This window comes from Podarcis bocagei (genome assembly GCF_964188305.1).
Source record: "Podarcis bocagei genome assembly, chromosome: 3".
NCBI lineage: Eukaryota > Metazoa > Chordata > Lepidosauria > Squamata > Lacertidae > Podarcis > Podarcis bocagei.
Genome location: NC_138127.1, coordinates 99,802,351 through 99,828,532, shown reverse-complemented (window position 1 = coordinate 99,828,532; position 26,182 = coordinate 99,802,351). Strand labels below are relative to the sequence as shown.

The 26,182-nt window shown below is 46.1% G+C and overlaps 1 protein-coding gene across 6 annotated transcripts in view; it reads right to left on the bottom strand.

The window, feature by feature from the left end:
• Positions 1 to 26,182, bottom strand: part of CCDC85A (coiled-coil domain containing 85A) — a 161,405-nt gene that overhangs the window by 15,662 nt on the left and 119,561 nt on the right. For 2 of the 6 annotated variants that reach the window (XR_014006504.1, XM_081188673.1), the window contains exon 4: positions 1,237 to 1,347. The exons of 3 other annotated variants lie outside the window; for them this stretch is intronic. Coding sequence is in view for 2 of the 3 variants with exons in the window: in XM_081188673.1 (XP_081044799.1) it covers positions 1,237 to 1,347 (111 nt within the window). In the remaining variant the exon portion in view is untranslated. Of the gene's footprint in view, positions 1 to 1,236; positions 1,348 to 26,182 lie in introns of those variants that run through there. One more of the 6 variants, XM_081188678.1, reaches the window with a different exon arrangement.

Genomic DNA, 26,182 nt, shown 5'->3' with positions numbered 1-26,182 from the left:
TCCAAACTGAGAGTGGGGCAGATGTCCCTCTCACTCCCTGGGTCCCACCACTCCTCATGGTGGACAACAACCTTTCCAAAATGGGGCACCTATTGAGATGCAACTACTTGTCGCAGCAAAAAGAGAAAATCAAAATTGTCGTGGAATATGGGCACTTTTTCCACCAGAAAGGGCAAAGAACAAGTTGTAAGTCAATGAAATTGTGAACAGCATCAAAACATTTCCCCCCCTCTGGTCTCATGACAGCAGATCTTGAGGTCACCCAAAGACTCGTATAAGATTCAAGGCAGGCAAAAGGAAGTACTAATTGACACAAAACACATAATTAACTTATGGATTTCACTGCCACAAGATATGGTGATGGTTTCAAGTTCAATGGCTTTTAAAAATAAAAAGTTCGAGAAATCCATGGTGCATGGGCCTATCTGTGACTCTTCACCACAACAGCTTAACAGGACTTCCATGTTCAGAAACACTCATATTATTATCAGATGATGGGGGCAGACAGCTCAGGAATTCTTGTTATTTAATGCCCTGCTTTTGAGTGTCTCAGAGGGATCTGAATGCTCACAGTTACTACTGGAAATGGAATGTCAGACTAGATCAGTGTTTCCCAAACTTGGGTCTCCAGATGTTTTGGGACTACAACTCCCATCATCCCTAGCTAGCAAGACCAGTGGTAAGGGATGATGGGATGTAGTCTGAAAACAGCTGGAGACCCAAGTTTGGACTGGATGGACCTTTGGTCCAATCCAGCAGATAAGTTTTGTATGTTCTTAGCTAGGAGGACCACACCATCCACAACTCAGTCTAAAACACGATTGTGTGAATGGGGTCAGGAAGAAGTCCACAGGGTGCTCTGCTGGAGAGTTAGGCAGGTCTCACAGGACTTCTGAAAATGTAGCTATTTCCGTTCTGCTGGTCAAAGGTGGCCCTACAGATGTTGCTAGACCAGAACTCCTGTCATCCCTGATCACAACATCTGGAGGGCCACACAGGTTCCTCACCCCTGCTAAAGGAGAAGTCTCACCAGCTGACAGCCCAAGTAGAGACAAGTGGTAGATGATGGGTGAGACGGGCAGAGGAACATGTGGGGAGATGGAAGCAGCATTTGTGGCGTATCGTATCTTCCCTCTGAGAAACGCTGATGCTTTGGTGCAATGGATCACGGATGGTCACAGAACATACAGATGGGAGATTTGGCACCTACATGCCAAACACAGCAAGGCGTGTTACCTTGAGGCCATTAACCACCGCTTCAGGCTGCTGAGAAGGTGAAGAGGCCTGGTCATTGACGCTCGGAGAGCAGACATTCCCATCTGCCCTTGTTGGCATCCTAATGGGACCCTTTGTAGAAAACCAAAAACTATTTAATAGTGGAATGTGCACCACGCTCATCAAGATGAACAGTTTCCCCAACCATCTCTAGCTCCTCACTGCAAAGCCCATTGGGCATGTACATACTCTGAGTACATGTTTAATTCAACCACCTTGTAATTGCGCCCTTGGGATGCTAGGCTGTCCCAGGGCAACCAACTGTCTCTGTAAGTTCCTGTAAGAGTCTCGGTCATATCGAGATGATGACAAGCAAAGGGAGCAAAAATCTCCTTCCGAATCTAGAGATAGCTAAATCATGTTTTACGTCCCACTGAAATCAAACTCATTGCAATTAACATGTCTTACTGTAATTGTAATTTATTTATTACGGTCAAAAACCAGCTCACATAACATAACATAATAAAAACAGGATTCATAAAAATAAAATATACAATCGGAGCAGATTCCAGCAGTAGCTCATGAATTAAAATTGAGATATATACATACACCCATACCAGTGGCGTAGCGTGGGTTGTCAGCACCTGGGGCAGGGAAGTAATTTGCGCCCCCTAACCCGTGGATTTGCGCCCCCTAACCCATGGATTTGCACCCCCTAACCCTAACCCCCCAGATGTTGTGCCCGGTGCGGCCCGCCCCCCTGCACCCCCCACGCTACGCCACTGACCCATACAACTGAGATTTGGGCTACCATAAAAAACTGACCCTGAGGCACCCCAAAGGGCAACTTCAGCATTTCCCTAGTAAGCTATATTATTCTAGAGGATGATCTGTGCCTACAAATCTGGTCACAGAATCTGGCTACCAGTCAGGTCATCTTGTGATCTTTGCCTAAGAGGAGAGAATTAAGTTCAGACTTGTCTGAAAGATCGGCGAGCCTCTTCAGCAAAGGATCAATGGTGTCTCTACGAATCTCAACATAAAAAGGACATCTAAAAAATACATGTTCGGGGCTTCCTATTTCCCCTAATGGGCAGGCGCAAAGTCTCTGTGCTTACAGGACTCTTCTATAGGAGCCTTCCAGAACTGGTGAGGGCAAGGCTATTTTATTTATTAAATTTATGTACTGTCCTTCAGCATAAGGTCTCATGGCGGTTCACAGAATAAAATGCAAGACAAAAACACAGGTAAATAATTAAAACAAAGCTGTGGAATGACAAGACCCTCCCTTCCCACAGGGACATATTAAAAGCCTGTGGAATATTAATCATCCAAAGGCCTGGTTGAAGAGGAACATTTTTGACTGGCACCTAAAAATATATAATGAAGGCACCAGGCAAACCTCCCTGGAGAGAAGATTCCACAAATGGGGAGCCATCACAGAAAAGGCCCGTTCTTGTGTTGCCATCCTCTGGACCTCAGGTGGAGTAGGCATACAAAGAAGGTCCTCAGATGATGAATGCAGAGTCCAGGGTGGTTTATATGGGGAGAGGCGGTCCTTGAGCCGTTTTAAGGTATTATGGTCCAGAGCCCTTGAAATTCTGGTTTCAACAGGATGGAAGTGCAACTGGCTTTGCAAGATCAGAGCCCAGGGTTTTATTTTTGAGATCACAGAGACCTAATACAGGAAATAGCATACACAGTCCTCATAAGGACGGAAGACATTGCAACGCTAACAAAAAGGCAAGAGAGCAATACTAAAGGGGTTCAAATGTAGGATGGTTTAACAGGGGCACCCCGCATCCTTTGGCCATTTTACATTTGATTTGCAAACCATGCTAGAGAGGTTGGTTGAGGGCTCACAGTCGTTTGCCACTTTCAAGTTAACTGAACTTTTGCACACAGCTATTGACTGAACTGTCTTATTGCCACGGAATATTGAGAGGCATTCCAACTTCTGATGAGGTTTAAGACCAAGTTAAATGTGATTTTTTACAGTTATCATTCATCAGTTGTATGACTTGTATCTTATTTGCAGCTGATGAAGACTATTACGAAACATCAGTATCATTCCAGAGACACTGTCCTTTTGAGGCTTTTGAGACGTCTTCCATCGAAACTTTTGAAAGACTATTGAGAGACTTTACTTTTGAAACTTTTGAGACGTCTTCCTTTGAAAGACTGATGTGAGACTGTCCTTAAGACATCTGTTATGAACACACGGCTTGACGGTCCTCGCTACCACTCTGTTATATTGTGCATATGAACTTTGATCGGCTTATTCCTACAGTTTGAATGATATCATTATTCTATTATATATTCTCTACTAACTATTAGCCTACGTGTTGTGTTTGTATTGTGACAGAATATTCAGAGACATTCCAACTTCTGAAGAATGAGGTTTAAGACCAAGTTAAATGTGACGGCCGTCATGAAGAGGCCATCAAAAATGGTTCAGGAGCCCAACATGGTGGACATAATATTGGAAAGCATATTTGTGTCCATGCAGTGGCTCCTACAAGGCTAGCATTTTCATCCCAGCGCTTTGCGACCTTTGAAACAGCCATGCCAGTGTGCAAATACCAGTGCGCACAAGGACCAGCGCTTGTTGAACATTAAGTGGAGTGTTTGCATTAGAATGTGTTTTAAAATGGCCTATTCAACTTAGTTCTCACTGAGATGGTAAGGCTATGCTTCGTTTACTGTTTCAGACCACAAGTGGTAGCCCAACAAGGAGTGGGAGAATCTGTCTGTTTCAATTTCCCTCAGTTTCTCTTGAATTCAGTTCTCTACATTTCCACATGAGGTTTATTTTTTTTTGGGGGGGAGCAGGAGGGAGGGAATACTTTTTTTAAAATCCTCATGAAAATTCATCAGCAATTTAGTGGGAATTTTTCCTTATATACACATTTGTATGTGTCCCCCCAAAAAAATATACACATTTTTGCAAAGGAACATACATCCGTGTTAACAGGGAAGAAGTCAAATAATATACAATGGCTTTGGCAGAGGAATCTCTGAGGAATGGACGGGCAGAAGTTAGATCGGTGGGTGATTTGCAGTAGATCAACAAAGGTTCCTGGCTCCTAACAATCGCAACAGCAAACCGACTCCCTTAAATTAGGCTGCTGAAATGAAGAACACTAAACAGGAGTGTGAAACATTGTGGGAAAGAACTGTGGGAGCTCAGTTCAATTCTGGTACTGAAAACAAATTCCTAGTCTCAGAATGTGCTCAGAGGCATTTTGTTCTTTCACACCATTTCTTCTGCCTCTGCTCAGTACCTCTTGGGGTGCTAGTAAAAAAGATGAAGATCTGTGAAGGCTGCCCACTCCTGCGCTAAGACTCCCCCCTTTTCTTTTCCTACACTGTTTTTTTCTTTCTTTCCTCCTTATTTGCTAATCCCCCTGGCAGCGGAACATTCATCTCATTCCAGCACAATGTAATATGTATTTTTTATATACATATTTCTTTTCATGCCACAAAAAAGCCAGAACAAATAATACATTCCTTGTGTGAGTCATTCTACCTGCAAAGCCCCAACATCACATTTTAAAATAGCCAAAGAATTTCAGACCCCAGCATGCATTTCAGACGAAAGCACTTTAGTTTGAGGCAAATCAACTTCCTCCTTTCACCAGAGGTGAGTTGCTGCTAGGAGAAAGAAAAGGAACAAGAATGGGCAACAAATGCTCAGTTTCTAAGTCAAAGCTTCATTAAGACTGCAGCCCTATGCACAATTATTTCAGGCTGGTTTGCACATGATTTAATAAACTCATAACCCTGAACATTTATCCAACAAGAACAGGAACGTCCTGTTCCTCCATATTAGTTAGTAGCACAGTCGTGCCTTGCTTGTTCCGACTTCCGAAAACATTTGACAACCAAGGCGCCGTTTCCGATTGGCTGCAGAAGCTTCCTGCACTCAATCGAAAGCCGCGTTGGAAGTTCAGCTTCCAAAGAACGTTCACAAACAGGAACACTCATGGTTTGCGGCATTCGGGAGCCAAAACGTTCGAGTAGCAAGGTGTTCCGGATCCAAGGTACGACTGTAGTAGTAATATTTTTTAAATTTATATCCCACTCATTTGACTGGGTTGCCCCAGTCACTCTGGGTGGCTTCCAACATGCATAAAAAAACCAACATTATCCTGAAAGATCTTCATTGGCTCCCAATACGTTTCCGAGCACAATTCAAAGTGTTGGTGCTGACCTTGAAAGTCCTAAACGGCCTCGGTCCTCTATACCCAAAGGAACATCTCCACCCCCATCATCCAGCCCGGACACTGAGGTCCAGTGTTGAGGGCCTTCTGGTGGTTCCCTCCCTGCGAGAAGTGAGGTTACAGGGAACCAGGCAGAGGGCCTTCTCGGTAGTGGCACCTGCCCTGTGGAACGCCCTCCCAGCAGATGTCAAGGCAATAAACAACTATTTTACTTTTAAAAGACAACTGAAGGCAGCCCTGTTTAGGGAAGTTTTTAATGTCTGATGCTGTATTGTTTTTAATATTCAGTTGGAAGCTGCCCAGAGTGGCTGGGGAAACCCAGCCAGATGGGCGGGGTATAAATAATAAATTATTATATTATTTAGATGTCTTCTAAAGGTGGTATAGTTACTTATCTCCTTGGCTAAGGGGTTGCATAACTCCATACCCACGAACATTTCTCCAGTGAAAATTGGGACGTCCTAAGGAAAAGCGGGACATTCCGGGATCAAATCAGAAACCAGGATGGCTTCTGTAAATCTGGGACTGTCCCTGAAAAATCGGGACACTTGGAGGGTCTGTAAACTATGGTTTGTTTGCTGTGAATGAGCAAGCTTATCCTGAGAGATAAGAATATTTATCACTGTTAAGTGGCAGCCTTTGCTAGTCAATTCCTGATACCTTCTTTGGTACAATCTTTGGTCCACCCCTGTGCTTGGATATCCTGATTCTGGTGGTGGCTGGAGATCCCTCCCCCAAATAGCCCCATCTCTTTCTTTGAAAAGTCTGCAAGATTTTCTTTCAGATGTAGACCTTAAGGTCTTAGCAACTAGCTTTTACGCCTTTGTATCCTCTAGGCTAAGCTAATAATAGTGCTTATTAGAGCTACTATTTTTAGCAATATTTCCTAAAGGCAAACTTTCTGCCTTCAGGGGACAATTTCCAGACTGACTTGCCTGCTAAGCAACATGTGTGTGTCTGCCACACAACAGCAGAGGACTCTAGGGCATTTATTCCTAAAACAAAGATCTCCTAATAAACCTCTGGATTATTTGCAATTGATTGGCAACGTTTTCTCACTCCTGACCATTTAACAATAGCAACAACAAATACGTTGTTCCCCATTACCAGCATATATATTAAAGGTAAAGGGACCCCTGACCATTAGGTCCAGTCGTGACCGACTCTAGGGTTGCCACGCTCATCTCGCTTTATTGGCCGAGGGAGCCGGCGTACAGCTTCCGGGTCATGTGGCCAGCATGACTAAGCCGCTTCTGGCGAACCAGAGCAGCGCATGGAAACGCCATTAACCTTCCCGCCAGAGCGGCACCTATTTATCTACTTGCACTTTGACGTGCTTTCGAACTGCTAGGTTGGCAGGAGCAGGGACCAAGCAACGGGAGCTCACCCCGTCGCGGGGATTCAAACCGCCGACCTTTTGATCAGCAAGTCCTATGCTCTGTGGTTTAACCCACAGCGCCACCCGTGTCCCAGCATATATATTAGCCTGCTGCAAAAACAATGATTTGAGAAAGCAGGTTTTTGTGCATGAAAGTTCTCCTTAAAAAATAAAGTCAAAAATTGAAGTGGGTGGGCCTGATCCCCACAGCTTACAATACCACCAGAGGGCCATCCTAGGACATGGTGGCCCTTGACAGCTACTTTTGAGGATGTCAAGAGTCTGGGACACACTTTGAAAACAATTTCTCTGCTCAGCTGAAAACTGATGGACTTACATGGCTTCTTGGTGCAGCCCAAAATGGCTACCATTATGCTCTTACAGAAGATGTAACTGAGGGAGGAGGCAAAGGAATACAGAATTTCCACCCCCCTGCCCCCAAAGCTGACAGGAGAGACAGGCCGAATCAATAACAATGTAAAGCAATTCTCCGTTGTATTATAAACACATCTAATTCCTGTCACCGCTAAGGGACCTGAAGCCAATTTTTTTAAGTGAAGAGGAAATTGGAAGCAGAAAATCTCCCTGAGGGAAATCCTGACAGGAAAATGTTTAACGACAACTCTGTTATAATAGCACTTTAGGAAATCAGATGCATTTCCCTAAGGCTGACCCTGAAAAAAATCAGACTTTTGAGTGTGTGTGTGTGTGTGTGTGTGTTTAGCAGGGCAGGGGGAGATCCAAAATTTTGTATGAGAGGAATGCTTCCTCAGACTTTGGAAGAGGGGATGGTTAAGTGGTAGCACATATTGCTTTGGATGAGGAAGATCTGGCTCAATCCCTGGCCTCTCCTGATGAAATGATCTCAACTGGCAGCAAAAGGGGAATACCCTTCGCTGACTCGAGAGCTGGATTAAACAGTCCTGGACATGATGAATCAACGGTCTGCCTCAGTATGCTAAGTTTCATAGGCACATGTTTTCTGACAGCTCAGGAACAATTTTAAACTGGAGACTTTGAAAAATGGAGGCTCACAACTCCACCCATCAGAGGCAGATTCAAAGGCACACAACCGGTTCGGTCGCACTGGGTGCAGAGTGTTTAGGGCACTGCAGGAGCCACCAGAACTGTGAGGTAGAACAGAAACTGAGAGGTGAGGGGCATTGAGTTTTGGCATCACACAGGGAACCGCTGAATTGTGAGACCCCCCCTCCAAGGTCCGCCACTGTACCCGTCTACTCTAAATGGTTTAATTTCAGAGTGTGAGAGAGTAAAAGTCAGTGTGGTAAAACTACATCATTCTTTCCCAACCTGGGATCTTCCCATCAGCCCTAGACAGAATGGCCAACGGTCTGGGACAATGGGAAGTGTAGTCTAACAAACGTCTTGATGACACCAGATTAGGGAAGGCTAAGTTTACAGTGTTTGACTGGGATTTGGGAAACCCAGCTTCAAATCACTATGAAGCTCCTGCGGTGATCTTGGGCCAGAGTCTCTCTCTCTCTTTCTCTCGGCTGAGCATGAGGTGCTGCAAACATGAAATGAAAGAAAGGCAGGATATAAATGTAATGAGTAAGTAAATAAGTAAGTAAAGGAGAATAGTTTGCCCCCAGAAGAGCTGGACTAATGCATCTCTCAGCACAAGACTGGGCCCGTCACCTCCTGGCAAATAAAAAGAAAAGAAATGGAGGCAGTGAGAGATTTTACTTTCTTGGACTCCATGATCACTACAGATGGTGACAGCAGTCACGAAATTAAAAGACGCCTGCTTCTTGGGAGGAAAGCAATGACAAACCTAGACAGCATCTTAAAAAGCAGAGACATCACCTTGCCAACAAAGGTCCGCATAGTTAAAGCCATGGTTTTCCCAGTAGTGATGTATGGAAGTGAGAGCTGGACCATAAAGAAGGCTGATCACCGATGAATTGATGCTTTTGAATTCTGGTGCTGGAGGAGACTCTTGAGAGTCCCATGGACTGCAAGAAGATCAAACCTATCCATTCTGAAGGAAATCAGCCCTGAGTGCTCACTGGAAGGACAGATCATGAAGCTGAGGCTCCAGTACTTTGGCCACCTCATGAGAAGAGAAGACTCCCTGGAAAAGACCCTGATGTTGGGGAAGATGGAGGGCACAAGGAGAAGGGGATGACAGAGGACGAGATGGTTGGACAGTGTTCTCGAAGCTACCAGCATGAGTTTGACCAAACTGCGGGAGGCAGTGGAAGATAGGAGTGCCTGGCGTGCTCTGGTCCATGGGGTCACGAAGAGTCGGACACGACTAAACGACTAAACAACAACAGCAGCAGCACAAGACATCCCTGTGAATATGCCTAAAGACAGGAAGGAGACCATATCAGGACAGTGATTCTAGTGGCATGGGTGTCTCCCCCTCTTGCTGTGACACACTCCCCTTCCCCCTTGTCTCCCAGAACAAGGGGGGCATGAAGAGTGTGGAGGAGAGGCTGTCTGATATGCAGGCACAGTCTCTGGTTGCTTGGGAAAAACCATGGTGAGGAGGTGGGGACTTTCAGTTTCAGCAGCCAATTTTCATGGAAGACGACCACTGGGAATGAGGTGCTCTGCTCATTAGGCCTGACATTCAACCAAGTCTGTGGAGGTTGTGTTTTTGCTAATGACTTTGTGTTTACTGACTGGCACACTCCTGTGACATCTAGAGATAAAAACGGGGACCCTCCTCCCAATTCTGCTGCTCCTTTGCACTGGGCTGAGCGCAATATTCCAGAGTGATAAAGCATGCTTAGATGCAGCAGGCAGACTGCTCCATGGAATGATGCTATGAGCTCACTGGAGTCTTCGCTTCATTAGCTTGTTTTATTTATAAAAGTATTTCTCTACCGCCCACTCACATACAACATGAAGGCGGTGCACGTGATAAAATATGGCAAAATAATACACGACTATCACAATAATTACTTATGTCTCACTCTTTGCGAATGACCCGATTGGATCGTTTGTGCCATATTTTCCTTTAGAAGAAGAGCTAATTGTGATTTGTTGTTTAGTGGGGATGAGGGCTGACTTTGCTTGAAGCGCTGCTGAATGAAAAATAAAGGGGAAAGATGCCTTCTCCCTCCCTCTCTCTCTCTCTCTCTCTCTCTCTCCTCAATTAGAATTGGCACAAGTGGAGAAACCTTTGTAATTGCCCAGTCTTGGAAGTTGTCTCCCATTTGTCATCCATCCTCTATCAGAGAAAACCTGGCTGGCTGCCGTCTCCCCCAGCAATTTCCCAGTGACGTGCAAGAACAGCCAAGAACATGATGGGGGAGAGAGCGGAAGAGCAGTACATCAGTATCTTGAGGACAGGCACTTCAGGACTCCATAGGAATCTCCCCAACAGACATAGTTCTGTTGTATCCTGAAGCAATCACTCATTTGGCACAGTAGGACGGCAATGGTGGGGAAAGGCTACTTCTGCTCCTAAGCGGGATCTGCAATCTCAACAACAAAAGTGGTCAGCCAAGATGGCATATTGTTTCCTGCTGGGCAGGCTGGCAGTGTGGCTCAGCCCCTCTTCTGATGCCAGAGGACGTCCTTTTCTTCCCTGCGCCACCAGCCCCTGGTAACGTAACCTTTATCTTGGCCAAAACAAACAAGATGCCTGAGATCCAGTTTCCAAAAACCTCAGCAAACAAAGGGCACAGAGAAAGAAACTGTATTAATTTGACTAGAGCAAACATAAAGAGACAGAGAGAGAGATCCGTAACTAGTATGGCCACAAGTACGCTGTGTTGTATAACAGATTGTATAATAGATTTGCAGCTGCTTTGGGCAGAGATCACTGTTTTGGTTGCTGCTCTGTAAAGCACCGTTAATATTAAATGTGCTTTCAAAGAATCATAGAATTGCATAGTTGGAAGAGACCCCAAGGATCATCCAGCTCTGTTAAATATAGTGATATAAGTCACTGAAATTGGAAATGCTTGTATGCATTAGGTAAAGGGTAAAGGGTCCCCTCACCATTAGGTCCAGTCGTGACCGACTCTGGAGTTGCGGCGCTCATCTCGTTTTATTAGCTGAGGAAGCCGGCATACGGCTTCCGGGTCATGTATGCATTACTACGTGTTTAAATTGGATTGGTTGGCAACTGAATTCTAGAGAGGTCTCTAGTAGTTCTCATGTCACTGGATAACATTGGTCACTTGGGAGGTATCTGGTGGAGGAGAGACTCCATTTTTTGTGAAGCAAGATGACTCCACTGTGAACACTGCTAAGTTGAATAGAGCGTTGGAGTGCTTCTTCTTTGCTTGAAAGAAAGACAGCAAAGCTGCGGGAGAAGGGGAAAGTGGAAATCCCTTATAGGGATGCAAGGCCTAACTGAGATACAGAAGCCTTGAGTGCTGAGTGAAAGAGAGGAAAATACAGTTGTTTGGAAGCTGAAAGAAGAGGCTGTAAGCCCATGCTTGGAGAAGCATATGACTGTAAATATCATGTTTTAATTCATCTATAAGTTTCTGCAAGTAAAGTTTTCGAATATTAAAGTCTGGGCATTGGTATACAGTGGTGCCCCGCAAGACGAATGCCTCGCAAGACGGAAAACCCGCTAGACGAAAGAGTTTTCCGTTTTGGAGGTGCTTCACAAAACGAATTTCCTATGGGCTTGCTTCGCAAGACGACAATGTCTTGCAAGTTCCTGCTGGTTGTTTTTTTCCTTTCCCCCCTTTTTCTACGCCGCTAAGCCGCTTATCAGCTGATCCGATCAGCAGATAAGCCGCTAAAAGCGCTAATCCGCTAATCCTTCAATGGGCTTGCTTCGCAAGACGAAAAAACCGCTAGACGAAAAGAATCACAGAACGGATTCTTTCCGTCTTGCGAGGCACCACTGTAATTTCCAAAGAAGGGTGTCAGTCTAAGGTTACCAGAGTGGCTGGGGAAACCCAGCCAGATGGGCAGAGTATAAATAATAAATTATTTATTATTATTATTATTATTATTATTATTATTATTATTATTATTATTATTATTAGATTTTTTTCAATTAATCCAGGGACATTTTTCAACTTCAATGGATTTTGTATGGGGCCTGATTTGTAAATCTGGGGACTGTCCCTGGGAAGCAGGGACATCTGATAACCTTATGTCAGTCATATATATGATTTGAGCGTCTCAGCTGCTATTTCGCTATTCTTACTTCAACAAGAACAAATCCTTAAAATGCAGGAATCACGGCTAAAGACTGCCTGACAGCTGGCCATCTAACCTCTGCTTAAAAACATCCAGTGAATGAGAGAGCCCCCCCACTCTCATTTTATTTACTTGTTTACGATTAGGCGACACTGAAGAGCAGAGCAAGTGATCCAGCCATGTCACGTCTCAATTATTTGTGCACAGAGGTCACCCAAGGTTGCACCCGCTGCCACAAATCAATAGAGAAACTGGCTGTGTGACAGAAGGATGATCTGATGCAGGTACCGAAACTCTCAAGCTTTGGAGTAGATGAATTTATAAAGTTTGGCTTCTCTCGGTTCCGCATATTTCCAGTTGTAAATTCAGTTCTCCCCATTCACACACACACACACAAAATTATCATCGTCATAAAGGTTTGCCAACATTTTAGTGTGAATTTCTCTTAATATACAGCCAGCATGGCCAATGGCCAGGGATATTGGGAGTTGTAGTTCAGCAATGTCAGTTGTACGCCAAATATTCCCCACATTTGAAATAAGAGGAATATTCCCCATAAAACAGGATAGTGCCTACCAACCCTGGTCCACAGGCCTTCCCAGCTATAAATCCCCAGCCTTGCTGGAATAAGGGTCAGCATGAGATGCCTGAATAGTCTGGCCATCACCCAAGCAGTGCAGGCAAGCTGCCATCTTGCAGGAATAACCATTCAATCAGTTTCTAAGTGGAGCTTTCCGGTTAAATGATGAACTTGTGAGTTCTTGGTAAAAGAGAGAGGAGGTTTTCTAATGATTTGACTGCCACCGCAATGAAGCTGTGTGAGGATTAATCGATCCTTATCTGTCTGCAACTTGCACACACAGTTAACACAATGGGAGCATGGAGACTTCCAACAAAGAAATACTGTATTTATTTGCATAATAGATTGGCCTTGTCATTGGCATTGTAACAAAGATCTTTTTTGAAAAAAGAAACCCGGAAACAAGAACCTTCTTTCTGTTCTTAGGTTGGCTCTGGAAGGGAAGAAAACATACTGCACTGGCAAGCATGTAGACTGCCCAGAGAACCAATCTAGGGTCATAACTACAGGGTACTAAGTAGAAATACCCCAGCATTCTTCCCATATAGCTGTTGAGGTGGTCTCAAGACCCCCCCAAGAACAGCATGGAGAACTGGGCACAAGCTAACAAAATGAATTTCAATAGGGACAAATGTCAGGTTCCACATTTAGGCAGGAAGAACCAGATGCACAAATATAGGATGGGCTTGCCAGTACTACATGTGAAAAGGATATAGGGGTCTTAGTAGACCACAAGCTTAACATGAGTCAAGAATGGATTCACCAGCAAAAAAAGCTGATGCTATTCTAGGCTGCATCAACAGAAATCCAGTGTCCCAATCAAGGGAAGTAATAGGTAAAGTGACCCCTGACCGTTAGGTCCAGTCGCAGACGACTCTGGGGTTGTGGTGCTCATCTCGCCTTATTGGCTGAGGGAGCTGGCGTACAGCTTCCGGGTCATGTGGCCAGCATGACTAAGCCGCTTCTGGCAAAACCAGAGCAGCGCAAGGAAACGCCGTTTACCTTCCCGCCGGAGCGGTACCTATTTATCTACTTGCACTTTGACGTGTTTTTGAACTGCTAGGTTGGCAGAAGCAGGGACCGAGCAACGGGAGCTCACCCCGCCGCACAGATTCAAACCGCCAACCTTCCGATCGGCAAGCTCTAGGCTCTGTGGTTTAGACCACAGTGCCACCTGCGTCCCAAGGTAAGTAACAGAACCACTCTATTCTGACTTGGTCAAACCACACCTGGAATACTGTGTCCAATTTTGGGCACCATAATTGACAAGCTGGAACCTGTGCAGAGGATAGCAAGCAAGATGATCAAGGGGCTGGAAGCCAAGCCTTATGAGGAGCGGTTGACAGAGCTGGGTATATTTAGCGTGGAAAAGAGGAGACTGAGAGGCCATCTTCAAATATCTCAAGGGCTGTCACATGAAAGATGGAGCAAGCTTGTTTTCTCCTGCTCCACAGGGTAAGACTCAAACCAATGGTTCCAAGTTACACTAAAGCAGATTCTAACTAAACATCAGGAAGAACTTTTTGACAACAAGAGCTGTTTGACAGTGGAACGGACTCCTTCTGGAGGTTGTGGACTCTCTTTCATTGAAGGTTTTAAAGCAGAGATTGGGTGGCCATCTGTCATGGATGCTTTAGCTGAGATTCCTGCATTGCAAGGGGGTTGGACTAGATGACCCTCAGGGGTCCCTTCCAACTCTACAATTCTATGATTCTATGCAGCAGAGAGGAGATAGGGGATCATTCCATCTGGTAAGCTAAAATGTGCACACGGTGCGCTCATCACAGCAGACGTTGAATTCTACCCTAAGTGTTTTAGAAATGTATAAACTGCAGAAATTTGCCACCAGCTTCCCTGTGTGGGGTGACTGCTACATTATTATTTACCGTATTTGTCGCTCTATAAGACGCACCAGACCACAAGACGCACCTAGTTTTTGGAGGAGGAAAACAAGAAAAAAAATATTCTGAATCTCAGAAGCCAGAACAGCAAGAGGGATCGCTGCGCAGTGAAAGCAGCAATCCCTCTTGCTGTTCTGGCTTCTGTGATAGCTGTGCAGCCTGCATTCGCTCAATAAGACGCACACACATTTCCCCTTACTTTTTAGGAGGGAAAAAGTGAGTCTTATAGAGCAAAAAATACAGTATTTTATTCATTATACAGTGGTACCTCGGGTTAAGAACTAAATTCGTTCTGGAGGTCTGTTCTTAACCTGAAACTGTTCTTAACCTGAAGCACCACTTTAGTTAATGGGGCCTCCTGCTGCCACCACACGATTTCTGTTCTCATCCTGAAGCGAAGTTCTTAACCCGAGGTAATATTTCTGGGTTAGCGGAGTCTGTAACCTGAAGCGTCTGTAACCTGAAGCATATGTAACCGGAGGTACCACTGTATTTATATCCCACCTTTCCTCCCGAAGGAGCCCAGCACAGCAAGCACATCAATCATATTCCAAAAACAGTTGAAAACATTCTCTCAGCCAGTGGTTTCAGGGCTGTCGTGGGGTATAGATGTTCAAAATAAATATGTGTGATAGAAAAGGCTGGCATGGGCTTCGAGTCAAAAGTCTAGCTAGGGGGGAATATTTAACAATCCAGGCTGAGGCAGAGGGGGGAGGGAAAATATATGGAGAGGCTGAAGTGAAGTCAAAGGGAAGCAAAGGGTGAAATCCAAGGTGATAAACTAATGGAACGAAAAAGCACAGGAGATAAATGGGAAGCGCTGGAGGTGTTGAAAGACAAAACGAAGTTCGCGGGAGAGTTAGCAATGCTATCTTGCACCTTGGTTCTCCAGGTTTAAGAAAGGGCAGCTGGCGCTTTATTCTTAAAAAAATATAACTCTCAGAACTGTTGAATCAAAACCAAAAGAAGACGAAGACTGCAGGAAATCAGCTGGGGAGGTGTAAAGGAGGGAGAAGAGAAATCTGAACTAACAACCAGTCTCTTGACCAAAGAGAAAGGCAGACAAAACTTGCTGGCCAGATTTTTAATCAATGTTTCATCCATCAAAACTAACTGACCTGCCAGACAGAAGGCTGCAACTGTGTTAAATAATGTTGCACGGTACAAAGAGCTGAGGGCGAAGGGAATGAGAGCCACGTATGTCAGAGCAGTTTCAACTCTGCAGGCTGCTGTTCTCCGTCTCCACCACCCCTCCGTCCATCTCAGCTCCTACATACCTCTGGGACGCAGAAGGCTGTTTGGAAGAGTGAGGCTGTTCTCCACTGACAAGAGTACCCATTCCCAACTGCCCAACTTACAACGACTGCATCAAACTTTGGGGAAGGGCGCCCGCTCATTCATAGAGCACCTTCATCGCATGTCAAAGGTCCCTGGTTCCATCCCAGCATCTCCAGGTAGGACTGGGAATGCCTAACCTGAAACCGCAAAGAGATGCTGCCAGACAGTGTCAGCAATACTAAGCTAGATGCAGAGCATCTATGTTCCTTCCATCACATATAACCTTCCTTCCATACTGTGGGGTTGATTAGGCTCTGAAGCAGCAACCCAGTGAACGACTCTGCTGTCTTTGCTTGCTTATTTCTGTTTTCTGGGCCCCATCAAAAAGAGGGCCATCCCAAGACATTTCGTTGCATGAGGCAGAATACAAGATGGCACCCACTCCCATTCCACGGACATAAATTGATCGGACTGACAGCCAAGATTCTACTTCAGCACTGCCGATGGGCCAACACCCTTCTCTGCAGAAGGCTCGGTTGGGGTTGAGCGTACACAACACCTCACGTCTGCTTCCCACCCTCCAGCATCTGCCACCAGAGGCAGCTTCCTCACTCTGCCTAATGACAGGGCCGGCTATGTCCAAGAAGCCTATTTATATACCAAAACCAATAATGGGAAAAGAAGTGGGATATGCGATAACTCGCCCTGCTCAGAAGTAATTATGAAGTATATTTCTGCCGTCTTTGACACCACCGCTGCAAATATCATCCACAAAGATATTATTCCCCTCTTTTCTGATTCATTGCCTAACCTCTGCATAAGCGCATTCTGCCTCGTCTTTGTCCGACTTCTGCCGCGTTGCCATGGAAGTTGAGGATTCAATTCCTCCAGCTCTTGTACATTTGCTTGTACACTTCTGGCAACAAAGGTGGAATCCATCTGTTTTGTTCAGATAGTGTTGTCCTGGCAATAGCATTCGCTGCCGTATTGTTCTATTAAAAGGTGACACTTTAAGGCAAATTACATTACCAGATGATTATTATTATTATTATTATTTTAAGAATGTCATTAGCAGGCTTCTGGTTTTGTCTATTAGAAGAAATAGAGCCAGTTCAACAGAAAAAGTCAATCTCTTGCTGCACTGATAACTAGCAACGGAGGAGATATTCGATTCAGTTCACATTTGATCATGAACTGACCCAATTAACAATACACTCTTCTCCAAATTGTGCAGTTCTCCAACAAGAAAAAAGGTATAGGAAAACATGCATATTAGGGGAAAGTGTGCATTAAAACACATATATTAGTTAAAATAGCTTGCATAATTATATTGGGCTGTATTCAACTAAGTCCTACTCAAAGTAGACTCATAGAAATTAATGAACCTAACTTCATGTTCGCCAAGTCCATTAACTTCAAAGGGTCTCCCTGAGTAGAACTGGCACTGAATACCACCCATTATATTAGGGGAAACTGCTCACAATGCTATGCATATATGAGGGGGGAAATGCATACAAAATTGTGTAGTTCAGACAAATGCGCACTAAAATGTTAACAAATTTTAATAACTGGTTAGATTAGAAATATAATAATAAATCAAAAGTGACAAATTGGGAATTGATAAATTTGTCCATCTTTATTAGTAACATCCCTTCCAGCCGTACCAGAGAATAGCAAACATTAATTCCTCAAGTATCCCCCCAGTTTCTGCTTTTTTCAATATTAGTCTATTAGTATAGAATTAGCCCCAGCAATGTGCACAGGGGCCCAGAATGCAATCCCCCCACAAAACAGTCACTGCCTGTATATAAACACACATAAACACAGTGACCCTTGTTTCGTGGCTGTACTCTTCCTTCTGTTTCTAGGCTCCCTCTCCCCTAATGTTCCAACTTCTTACAACTTGATCTTACTCCCAGTCCAATCCCACATAGCTACTCCTGTCCCTAAGGTACAGGTGAGGCTTTACTCTGAATCACAACTGCCAACTTTCTCTTTCCTCACAGAAACAAAACTGCAAACATCTCGACAGCTGTGTCCCATCAGCAACTAGAATGTTTAGGAATGTTCTATACTGTGTGCTGTCAAATCAGCATCTTTTTCCCCATGTGACCACTAGGAACTTTTTATACAGGCACAAAAAGTGCAGGAATCAACCTGTGATTACCACACCAAAACATAGCTGTCAACAGTCCCTTATTTGGCGAGACAGTCCCTTATCCCAGCGCCATGTCCCGCTGCTGTCCCTTATTGATAATGTCCCGTAAATTTCCCGGGTTTCAAAGGAAGCAGCTCCTCTCCCTCCCTCCCTGCTGGCCAGGGAGGAGGGAGGCTCCAACTGTGTTGCTTGGCTGTGTTGCTCACCCAGTAAGGAGTCTAAGAATGACTGGGGGGTGGAGCTTGCATGCCTTGTGCTGATCAAATCGGCCGCGTTGCCTGGGGAATCGCCTTTGTTCAGCGCTTCCCAGCAGAGAGGTGACGGTGGTTTTCCTTGCTGCATCCCCTTTGCCGGGTTGCTGCGCTGTGGGAACCACCGCTTGAGGCTTCATTTGGCTGCTGGCTGGGTTTTCTGCCTTTGGCTCGGAGGTTGAACATTCCTGTGCCCAAAAAACCCTTATTTTGGCTGCTGATCCCTTATTTTCAAATCTGTAAGTTGACAGCTATGCACCAAAACAGAAAATTGGTACCAGGCCTCTGATGATTGCAGAGAAACTGCTTTATGTCATGCATGACATTTTCAAGACGCCCTTGCTGGGCAACTCCTGCAAAGCACATTTCTAGCTTCTCTGAACGTAGGTCGTACTGTATTTCTGGGTCTTCCACACTATATTTCCACCCAGCCGGCTTTCATAGCTTTGCGCTTGGATGAGCGCTGCCATAAAGTGATGATACACACATGCCTTTGTGCAGCCAGCCAATTCATTTTTGACATGATCTGTGGGACAAGGATCCAGCAGCCTGCTGTGATTCTTGAGCAGAGTCTGCTTCCTTGCTCCAAAACTGCCATCTACGGTCATAGAAGCAGCTTGGATCCTGTCCAGTCTCAGGCCAACTGGGAGCAGCAGCGTTCGTTAACTCACCGCCTGGCCAAATGGAAAACCTACAAAATCACTAAACGGTGTGATACTTCGTGCTGGTTCACACATTCAGAACAAAGCTCCAACTGGGGCAGCTTGCCCACACTTTTTCCCGCCCCATGTATGGTGCAGGCTGCGACCAGGGCTGGCACCAACACCCAGCATCCACTGGCAGCTGCCATGGCCCCAGCAGGACCCATCTTTGATGCCTGAGTGCTGGCAGTTCAGGCCCATCATTCACACTTCCTGCAATGCCATCCGAGAAAAGCCTTCAATACAAGTTCAAACAGAGATTGCTGACTCTTCCAGTATATCTGAAGGAGTGTCTCCACCCCCGTTGTTCAACCCAGACACTGAGGTCCAGCGCCGAGGGCCTTTTGGCGGTTCCCTCACTGCGAGAAGCCAAGTTACAGGGAACCAGGCAGAGGGCCTTCTCTGTAGTGGCAGCCGCCCTGTGGAATGCCCTCCCACCAGATGTCAAAGAGAAAAACAACTACAGTGGTACCTCCGGTTAAAACTTAATACATTCCAGAGGTCCGTTCTTAACCTGAAACTGTTCTTAACCTGAAGCGCCACTTTAGCTAATGGGGCCTCCTGCTGCTGCTGCATGATTTCTGTTCTCATCCTGAAGCAAAGTTATTAACCCAAGGTACTATTTCTGGGTTAGTGGAGCCTGTAACCTGAAGCGTCTGTAACCCGAGGTACTGCTCGCTGTACCAGATTTTTAGAAGACATCTGAAGGCAGTCCTGTTTAGGGAAGCTTTTAATGTTTAATGCATTACTGTATTTTAATATTTTGTTGGAAGCTGCCCAGAGTGGCTGGGGAAGCCCAGCCAGATGGGTGGGGTATAAATAAATTATTATTATTATTATCATCATCATCATCCCCCCGTTGGATTTAGCAGTAGGTATCTCAGGAGCTGCTACCCAGAAACATCGATCTTTGTCAAGAGGTTCTAGAACAGGTGTAGGTCTGGGAGGAGTGGCACCATCTTTTCCCCAGCAATGGATCTGAAATAATGCACAGCATCTTTCCAACCGATGCATTGAGCACAGCAGAGGACAGCAAGGTGTGCAGCAGCACTTCACCTGCCTCCCCCCCCCCCAACGGATGCTTCCACTTAGTGGGAAGGAGAGGGAGAGAGGCAATGCAGTGGGGAGTAAGGTGGTGCATTAAAAACTTTTTTTAAAAAAATGCCTGCTTCAAAGGCATCTTACTACACTAGGGATTACCGTATTTTTTGCCCTATAGGACGCACCAGCCCATAGGATGCACCTAGTTTTTTGGGGGGGAATTCAAGGGAAAAATTTTTATTTCCCCCCCAGGTTTGCACAGCCATCCCCAAGCTAGAAGAGGGAGACGGAGCGCTCCGTCTCCCTCTTCTGCCTTCAGGGACAGCTTGCCCCGCTGTCCCCCGAGTTTGTGGGGCTGGCGGGGGGAGAAGCAAGCTTGCTTCTCCCACCCCCCGCCAGCCTCCAGATCAGGTCAGGGAATAACGGGGTGGCGGCGCTGCACCTCCCCGCTGTCCCCCAAGCTTTTGGGCTGTAGGCTGCTGCCCGCAAGCCTTGTGAGCCCGCAGGACATCTCGCCGGGCTTGCAAGACTTGCGGATAGCTTCCTGAAGCCTGGAGAGCAAGAGGGGTCGGTGCGCACCGACCCCTCTCACTCTCCAGGCTTCAGTGAAAGCCTGCATTCGCCCCATAGGACGCACACACATTTCCCCTTCATTTTTGGACGGGATAAAGTGCGTCCTATAGGGCAAAAAATACGGTATATGGCTATATCAGTTAATATCTTGACCCTGCTCCACTGACTTGAAATTTCAGCCTTCACGACATAGGAAAATGGCCAAGTAAACTGCTATTTTCATGGAGGAGGGTCAAGGTATGAATTGATATGCATGAAATTTCAGCTGTAGCTATATAATCCTTAGTGTAGTAAGATAAGACATTTGGAGCAGGCATTTTTTTAATTTAAAAAAAAGTTTTTTATGAACCGCGCTACTGAACACCCAAAGCTTTTCAGTGGAGCAGGGTGAAGATATTAACTGATACACATGAAATTTCAAATATAGCTATATAATCCATAGAGTAGTAAGATAAGACCTTTGGAGTAGGCATTTTCAAAAAAAAGGTTTTTTTACGAACTGCCCTAGTGAAGAAGATGAAGAAGAAGAGGAGGAGGAGGAGGAGGAGAGTTTGGATTTGATATCCCGCTTTAACACTACCCTAAGCAGTCTCAAGATGGGACGCGGGTGGCACTGTGGGTTAAACCACAGAGCCTAGGGCTTGCCAATCAGAAGGTTGGCGGTTCGAATCCCTGCAACGGGGTGAGCTCCCGTTGCTCGGTCCCTGCTCCTGCCAACCTAGCAGTTCTAAAGCATGTCAAACTGCAAGTAGATAAATAGGTACCACTCTGGCGGGAAGGTAAACGGCGTTTCCATGCGCTGCTCTGGTTCACCAGAAGCGGCTTAGTCATGCTGGCCACATGACCTGTAAGCTGTACGCCAGCTCCCTCGGCCAATAAAGCAAGATGAGCACCGCAACCCCAGAGTCAGCCACGACTGGACCTTGTGTTCAGGGGTCCCTTTACCTTTAAGGAGTCGCAAAGCGGCTAACAATCTCCTTTTCCTTCCTCCCCCACAACAAACACTCTGTGAGGTGAGTGAGGCTGGGAGACTTCAGAGAAGTGTGACTAGCCCAAGGTCACCCAGCAGCTGCATGTGGAGGAGCGGGAAAGTGAACCCGGTTCACCAGATTACAAGTCCACTGCTCTTAACCACTATACCACACTGGCTGCAAGATATGCAATCTGCAAATGTACTGACAAGAGAGATGGGTTGGGCTTCTGCAATACACCAACTGTCCAGCCGCCTTACACCTCTCCTTCCACTTGTTTGTAAGCAGCAGTGGCTCAACTGTCGGCCGGTCATTGTCCAGTGGTGCATTTAGAAGGAGGTTAACAATTCACCAATGTTGATGTAATACAGTGGTACCTTGGGTTACATACGCTTCAGGTTACATACTGTCTGGGGTACAGGGACAGAGGCACAGGGAAGGAAGGAAATGGAGAGCGATGGAGAGGAATCCCAGGACAGTGAGGAAGAGGATAGCAATGACGCAAGGGATTCCATGAGTCTCTCCAGCGAATCAGAGGATTCCCAGAAGGGGGCGCCTGTGGTCAGGGCAAGGGGAGCCCCAGGGGGAAAGTGTCAGGAGTGGGGGGCCAGCAGGGGACCGCAAAGCGGCAGCTGGGAATCAGGACCAGTTTCCCCACCAGAGCGCAGCGAGGGGGGGGGAGGTTCCAGTGTGCCAGGGGAAACAGCTCCGGCAGCAGAGAAAGAGGAGGGGTCAGAGCAAGCCATCATCCCGGAAGGGGAGGAGGGCAGTGAAGGGAGTAGTATAACTGTCAAAAGGAAAGTTAGAGGTTGGGCGCGCACACCAAGTTCAAATGTGGAGGCGCGCGGAAGTACAGGGAGCCCGGAGGAGGAGCCAGGTCCCAAAGCCCGCAGGAGGGGGGAAGAGCAGTCTGGGGATTCAGCGTCAGGGGAATCCAGGAGGAGCGGAACCCCAGCGGGCAGAAAGACCCTGCGGAAAAGGAAGGAGAGAAAGAGGTGGAGCAGCGTAAGCCTCTTAAACTGGTGCAGGGGAGGGACTGATTCAGAGGGGACTTCAACGGTCTAAGGCTAACAGACGTGGGGGCTGCACGCCTCGGTGCTGGAACTAACTATGAACTGCAATAAACATCCTTGTATATAAGAAGAACTTGGCGTTGGTCTTTTGTGAGCTGAGACCTGAGGCAGCCCTGACACATACACTTCAAGTTACAGACTCCACTAACCCAGAAATAGTACCTCGGGTTAAGAACTTTGCTTCAGGATGAGAACAGAAATCGCACAGCAGCAGCACGGCAGCAGCAGGAGGCCCCATTAGCTAAAGTGGTGCTTCGGGTTAAGAACAATTTCAGGTTAAGAACGGACCTCCAGAACGAATTAAGTATGTAACGAGAGGTAGCACTGTAATAACGAAGTAAGCAAGGATATTCTGATAAACAACAGAACACAAATAAGTGTTCGAGGAAAATCACCTTTATTTCATAACTTAAGTTATGGTCCCCAGTCCAGGCGGACTGAGACCCAGTAAACAACTTGGTCCAGGCTTTTATAGCCTGTAGTCACTCTCCCTCCTCCTTCACCAGGAAGACACGGAAATTTCTTATTGGTCAAGAGATAAGCCATATATGGTGTAGGAGCAATTAAAACAACCGTTCTGATATGATTTATGACACAAGATACACATGCTGCAAGTATATGATGCCAGGTTTTTTTGGCATGGCTTCCATCATTCCTCTTAGATCCTTTGCCAAGAGATAACATACTTCCCTAGCTCACATATTTACAGCTTTCGTGGGTGACACTGACCTGACCCTGAGCTAGCATGCGAGGATCTCTAGCTTCCTTGCCAAGATTCTCGCATGTTCAACTGGTCAGGTGGGTTTAGTTCACTCACAGCTCATTCCTCACATGTTTCTAGCCTGGGTCTGCTTAACCTTTGTATGAACCTTTTAGCTTAAAGTGAACTGTAAGCTACATCAGAAGGAATGTTCCTCGTTTTACATCCTTTTGTTTTGCAGGCCTGGGGATCATTTGCACTCAAATTGGTGGTTCAAAATAAATTCTGATCGACGCCTCCTACAATAATATGATAACATGGCAGGCCAGCTAGCCACCAACTGCAGAGGTCAGGAAATTTCCTCTAAAAAGAAGTTTAGTGCTAATAATAATAATAATAATAATAATAATAATAATAATAATAATAATAATAATAATTTATTGGTATCCTGCCCTCCCCGGCCGAAACTGGGCTCAGGGCAGCTAATATCAAATATATGGGCCTGTGAGAACATTGGGAGGCCTCTTTCATATTAGTTCTTATACAAAAAGAGAAGGGGAGTCAGGCTGCGCCCTGACCAAAGGCCTGGCGGAACAACTCCGTCTTGCAGGCCCTGCAGAAAGATGTCAAATACCGCAGGGCCTTGATCTCTTGTGACAGAGTATTCCACCAGGCCGGGGCCAAGACCGAAAAGGTCATGGCCCTGGTCGAGGCCAGCCTAATATCCCTGAGGCCCAGGATCTCTAAGCTGTTATTATTTGCAGACCATAAGGTCCACCTTGGGGCATACCAGGAGAGGCGGTCCTGTAGGTACGAGGGTCCTAGGCCGTATAGGGAACACTACCATTCCCACCTTTACTGCCTCTGATTTGTTTGTTTTTTAACTTTAAACTGTTCCTGGAAATTTTGAGTTTCTTCTTCCACTTTTTCCCACCCTCCAATCCCACCTGAAAAAAGCTTAGACGTGAAAGCTCCAGAACCGTGCTAATTATTTGTGCCATGACAGCTGAAATTTGGATTACTGCAATGGGGTTTTGGAATACATCCTCCAACGTCCAAAGCTCTCCGTAGAATAGGATTAGAAAGAAGACAGAAAAGAAGACCGACAAATCCATGAACGCTTGAAGCCGGCCGTTTGTAACTTTAGACTTTTAATCAAAATTTCATTCCACAACACAGATTTGAGCCTCTAGTGAGATTTTGCTAGCAAAGTAGCAACATTTGGGGAAGGGGGAGGAGGGCAAAGATAAAGCGTGAGAAAGCATTTAATCTGAAACACCCCAAGCGCATGTGCTTGACGGTGTTCATTAATGAGAAATTAAAACAAAAGGTTGTGAGTGCATTTGATTGCTGGAACGGGAGATTTCGGCTTTCTTGAAAGAGAGATTTGTGCTTAAAACCAAGCCTAGCTCAGCTCACAAAGTGCTGAAAGCTGCACTTCAAAAGGACTACCGCTGCCACCATTTCACAACCGCCTCAAGAATATGACAGACAAACACCCCTGGCATATTTACTTGCTGTTCTCTTGGCGGTGGATCTCACACAAGTAAGGGAATGTGTGAAGTCATCTGCATGCAGCAGTGGCCCTGCTGCTGCCCACATCATCTGGTTGTTAACCACGTGGGTGGAAAGGCTTCTCTCATTCCCTTATACCAGCGTGGGAGAAATCGCCCACAGAGGAACCAAGCATAGAATCATAGAATCATAGAATCATAGAGTTGGAAGAGACCACAAGGGCCATCGAGTCCAACCCCCTGCCAAGCAGGAAACACCATCAGAGCACTCCTGACATATGGTTGTCAAGCCTCTACTTAAAGACCTCCAAAGTAGGAGACTCCACCACACTCCTTGGCAGCAAATTCCACTGTCAAACAGCTCTTACTGTCAGGAAGTTCTTCCTAATGTTTAGGTGGAATCTTCTTTCTTGTAGTTTGGATCCATTGCTCCGTGTCCGCTTCTCTGGAGCAGCAGAAAACAACCTTTCTCCCTCCTCTATGTGACATCCTTTTATATATTTGAACATGGCTATCATATCACCCCTTAACCTCCTCTTCTCCAGGCTAAACATGCCTAGCTCCCTTAGCCGTTCCTCATAAGGCATCGCTTCCAGGCCTTTGACCATTTTGGTTGCCCTCCTCTGGACACGTTCCAGTTTGTCAGTGTCCTTCTTGAACTGTGGTGCCCAGAACTGGACACAGTACTCCAGGTGAGGTCTGACCAGAGCAGAATACAGTGGCACTATTACTTCCCTTGATCTAGATGCTATACTCCTATTGATGCAGCCCAGAATTGCATTGGCTTTTTTAGCTGCTGCGTCACACTGTTGGCGCATGTCAAGTTTGTGGTCAACCAAGACTCCTAGATCCTTTTCACATGTACTGCTCTCAAGCCAGGTGTCCCCCATCTTGTATTTGTGCCTCTCATTCCCCCCCCCAAAAAAAGCACCATGCTGCTAAGTCCACTTTTACAAAGGAAGGCGGTCCATTCTTCACAGATGTGATCAGAGGGGTACCAAAGGGTAGACAGGAATGAGTCACTGCACTAAACAACCGGAAGGGTTATTATGGAAGGGGCAGTGAAAGCATGAGAAGAAGCCTGCTGGATTGAACTAAAGGATCACCCAGAACAGATTCCTGTTCTCACAGTGGTCAACAAGATGCCTATGGAAGTCCACCAGCAGAACTTGAAGACAACCCCCCTCTCTCACTGTTGTTCTCCAGAAACTGCCTCCGGATCCTCTGATACTATCATGGCTTGTGTCCCACACAGCATGCATGGAGATCCACTCGTGCAATGGGACTTCCCCGTCCCCTCTGGGCAGACTCTCAAAATCTGATCCAGGAGGTCCTCCAATTCTCTGAAGCAGATCTTGAGGAAGCATGAGGTACTGCGGGAAAGCAGAGAGGAGGGGAGAGCTCCATCGCAGAAGTCTGTTATGACCTCCATGACCAGCATCCATGACCTCATCCTCTATGAGTTTGCTTGTCTACATTGGTG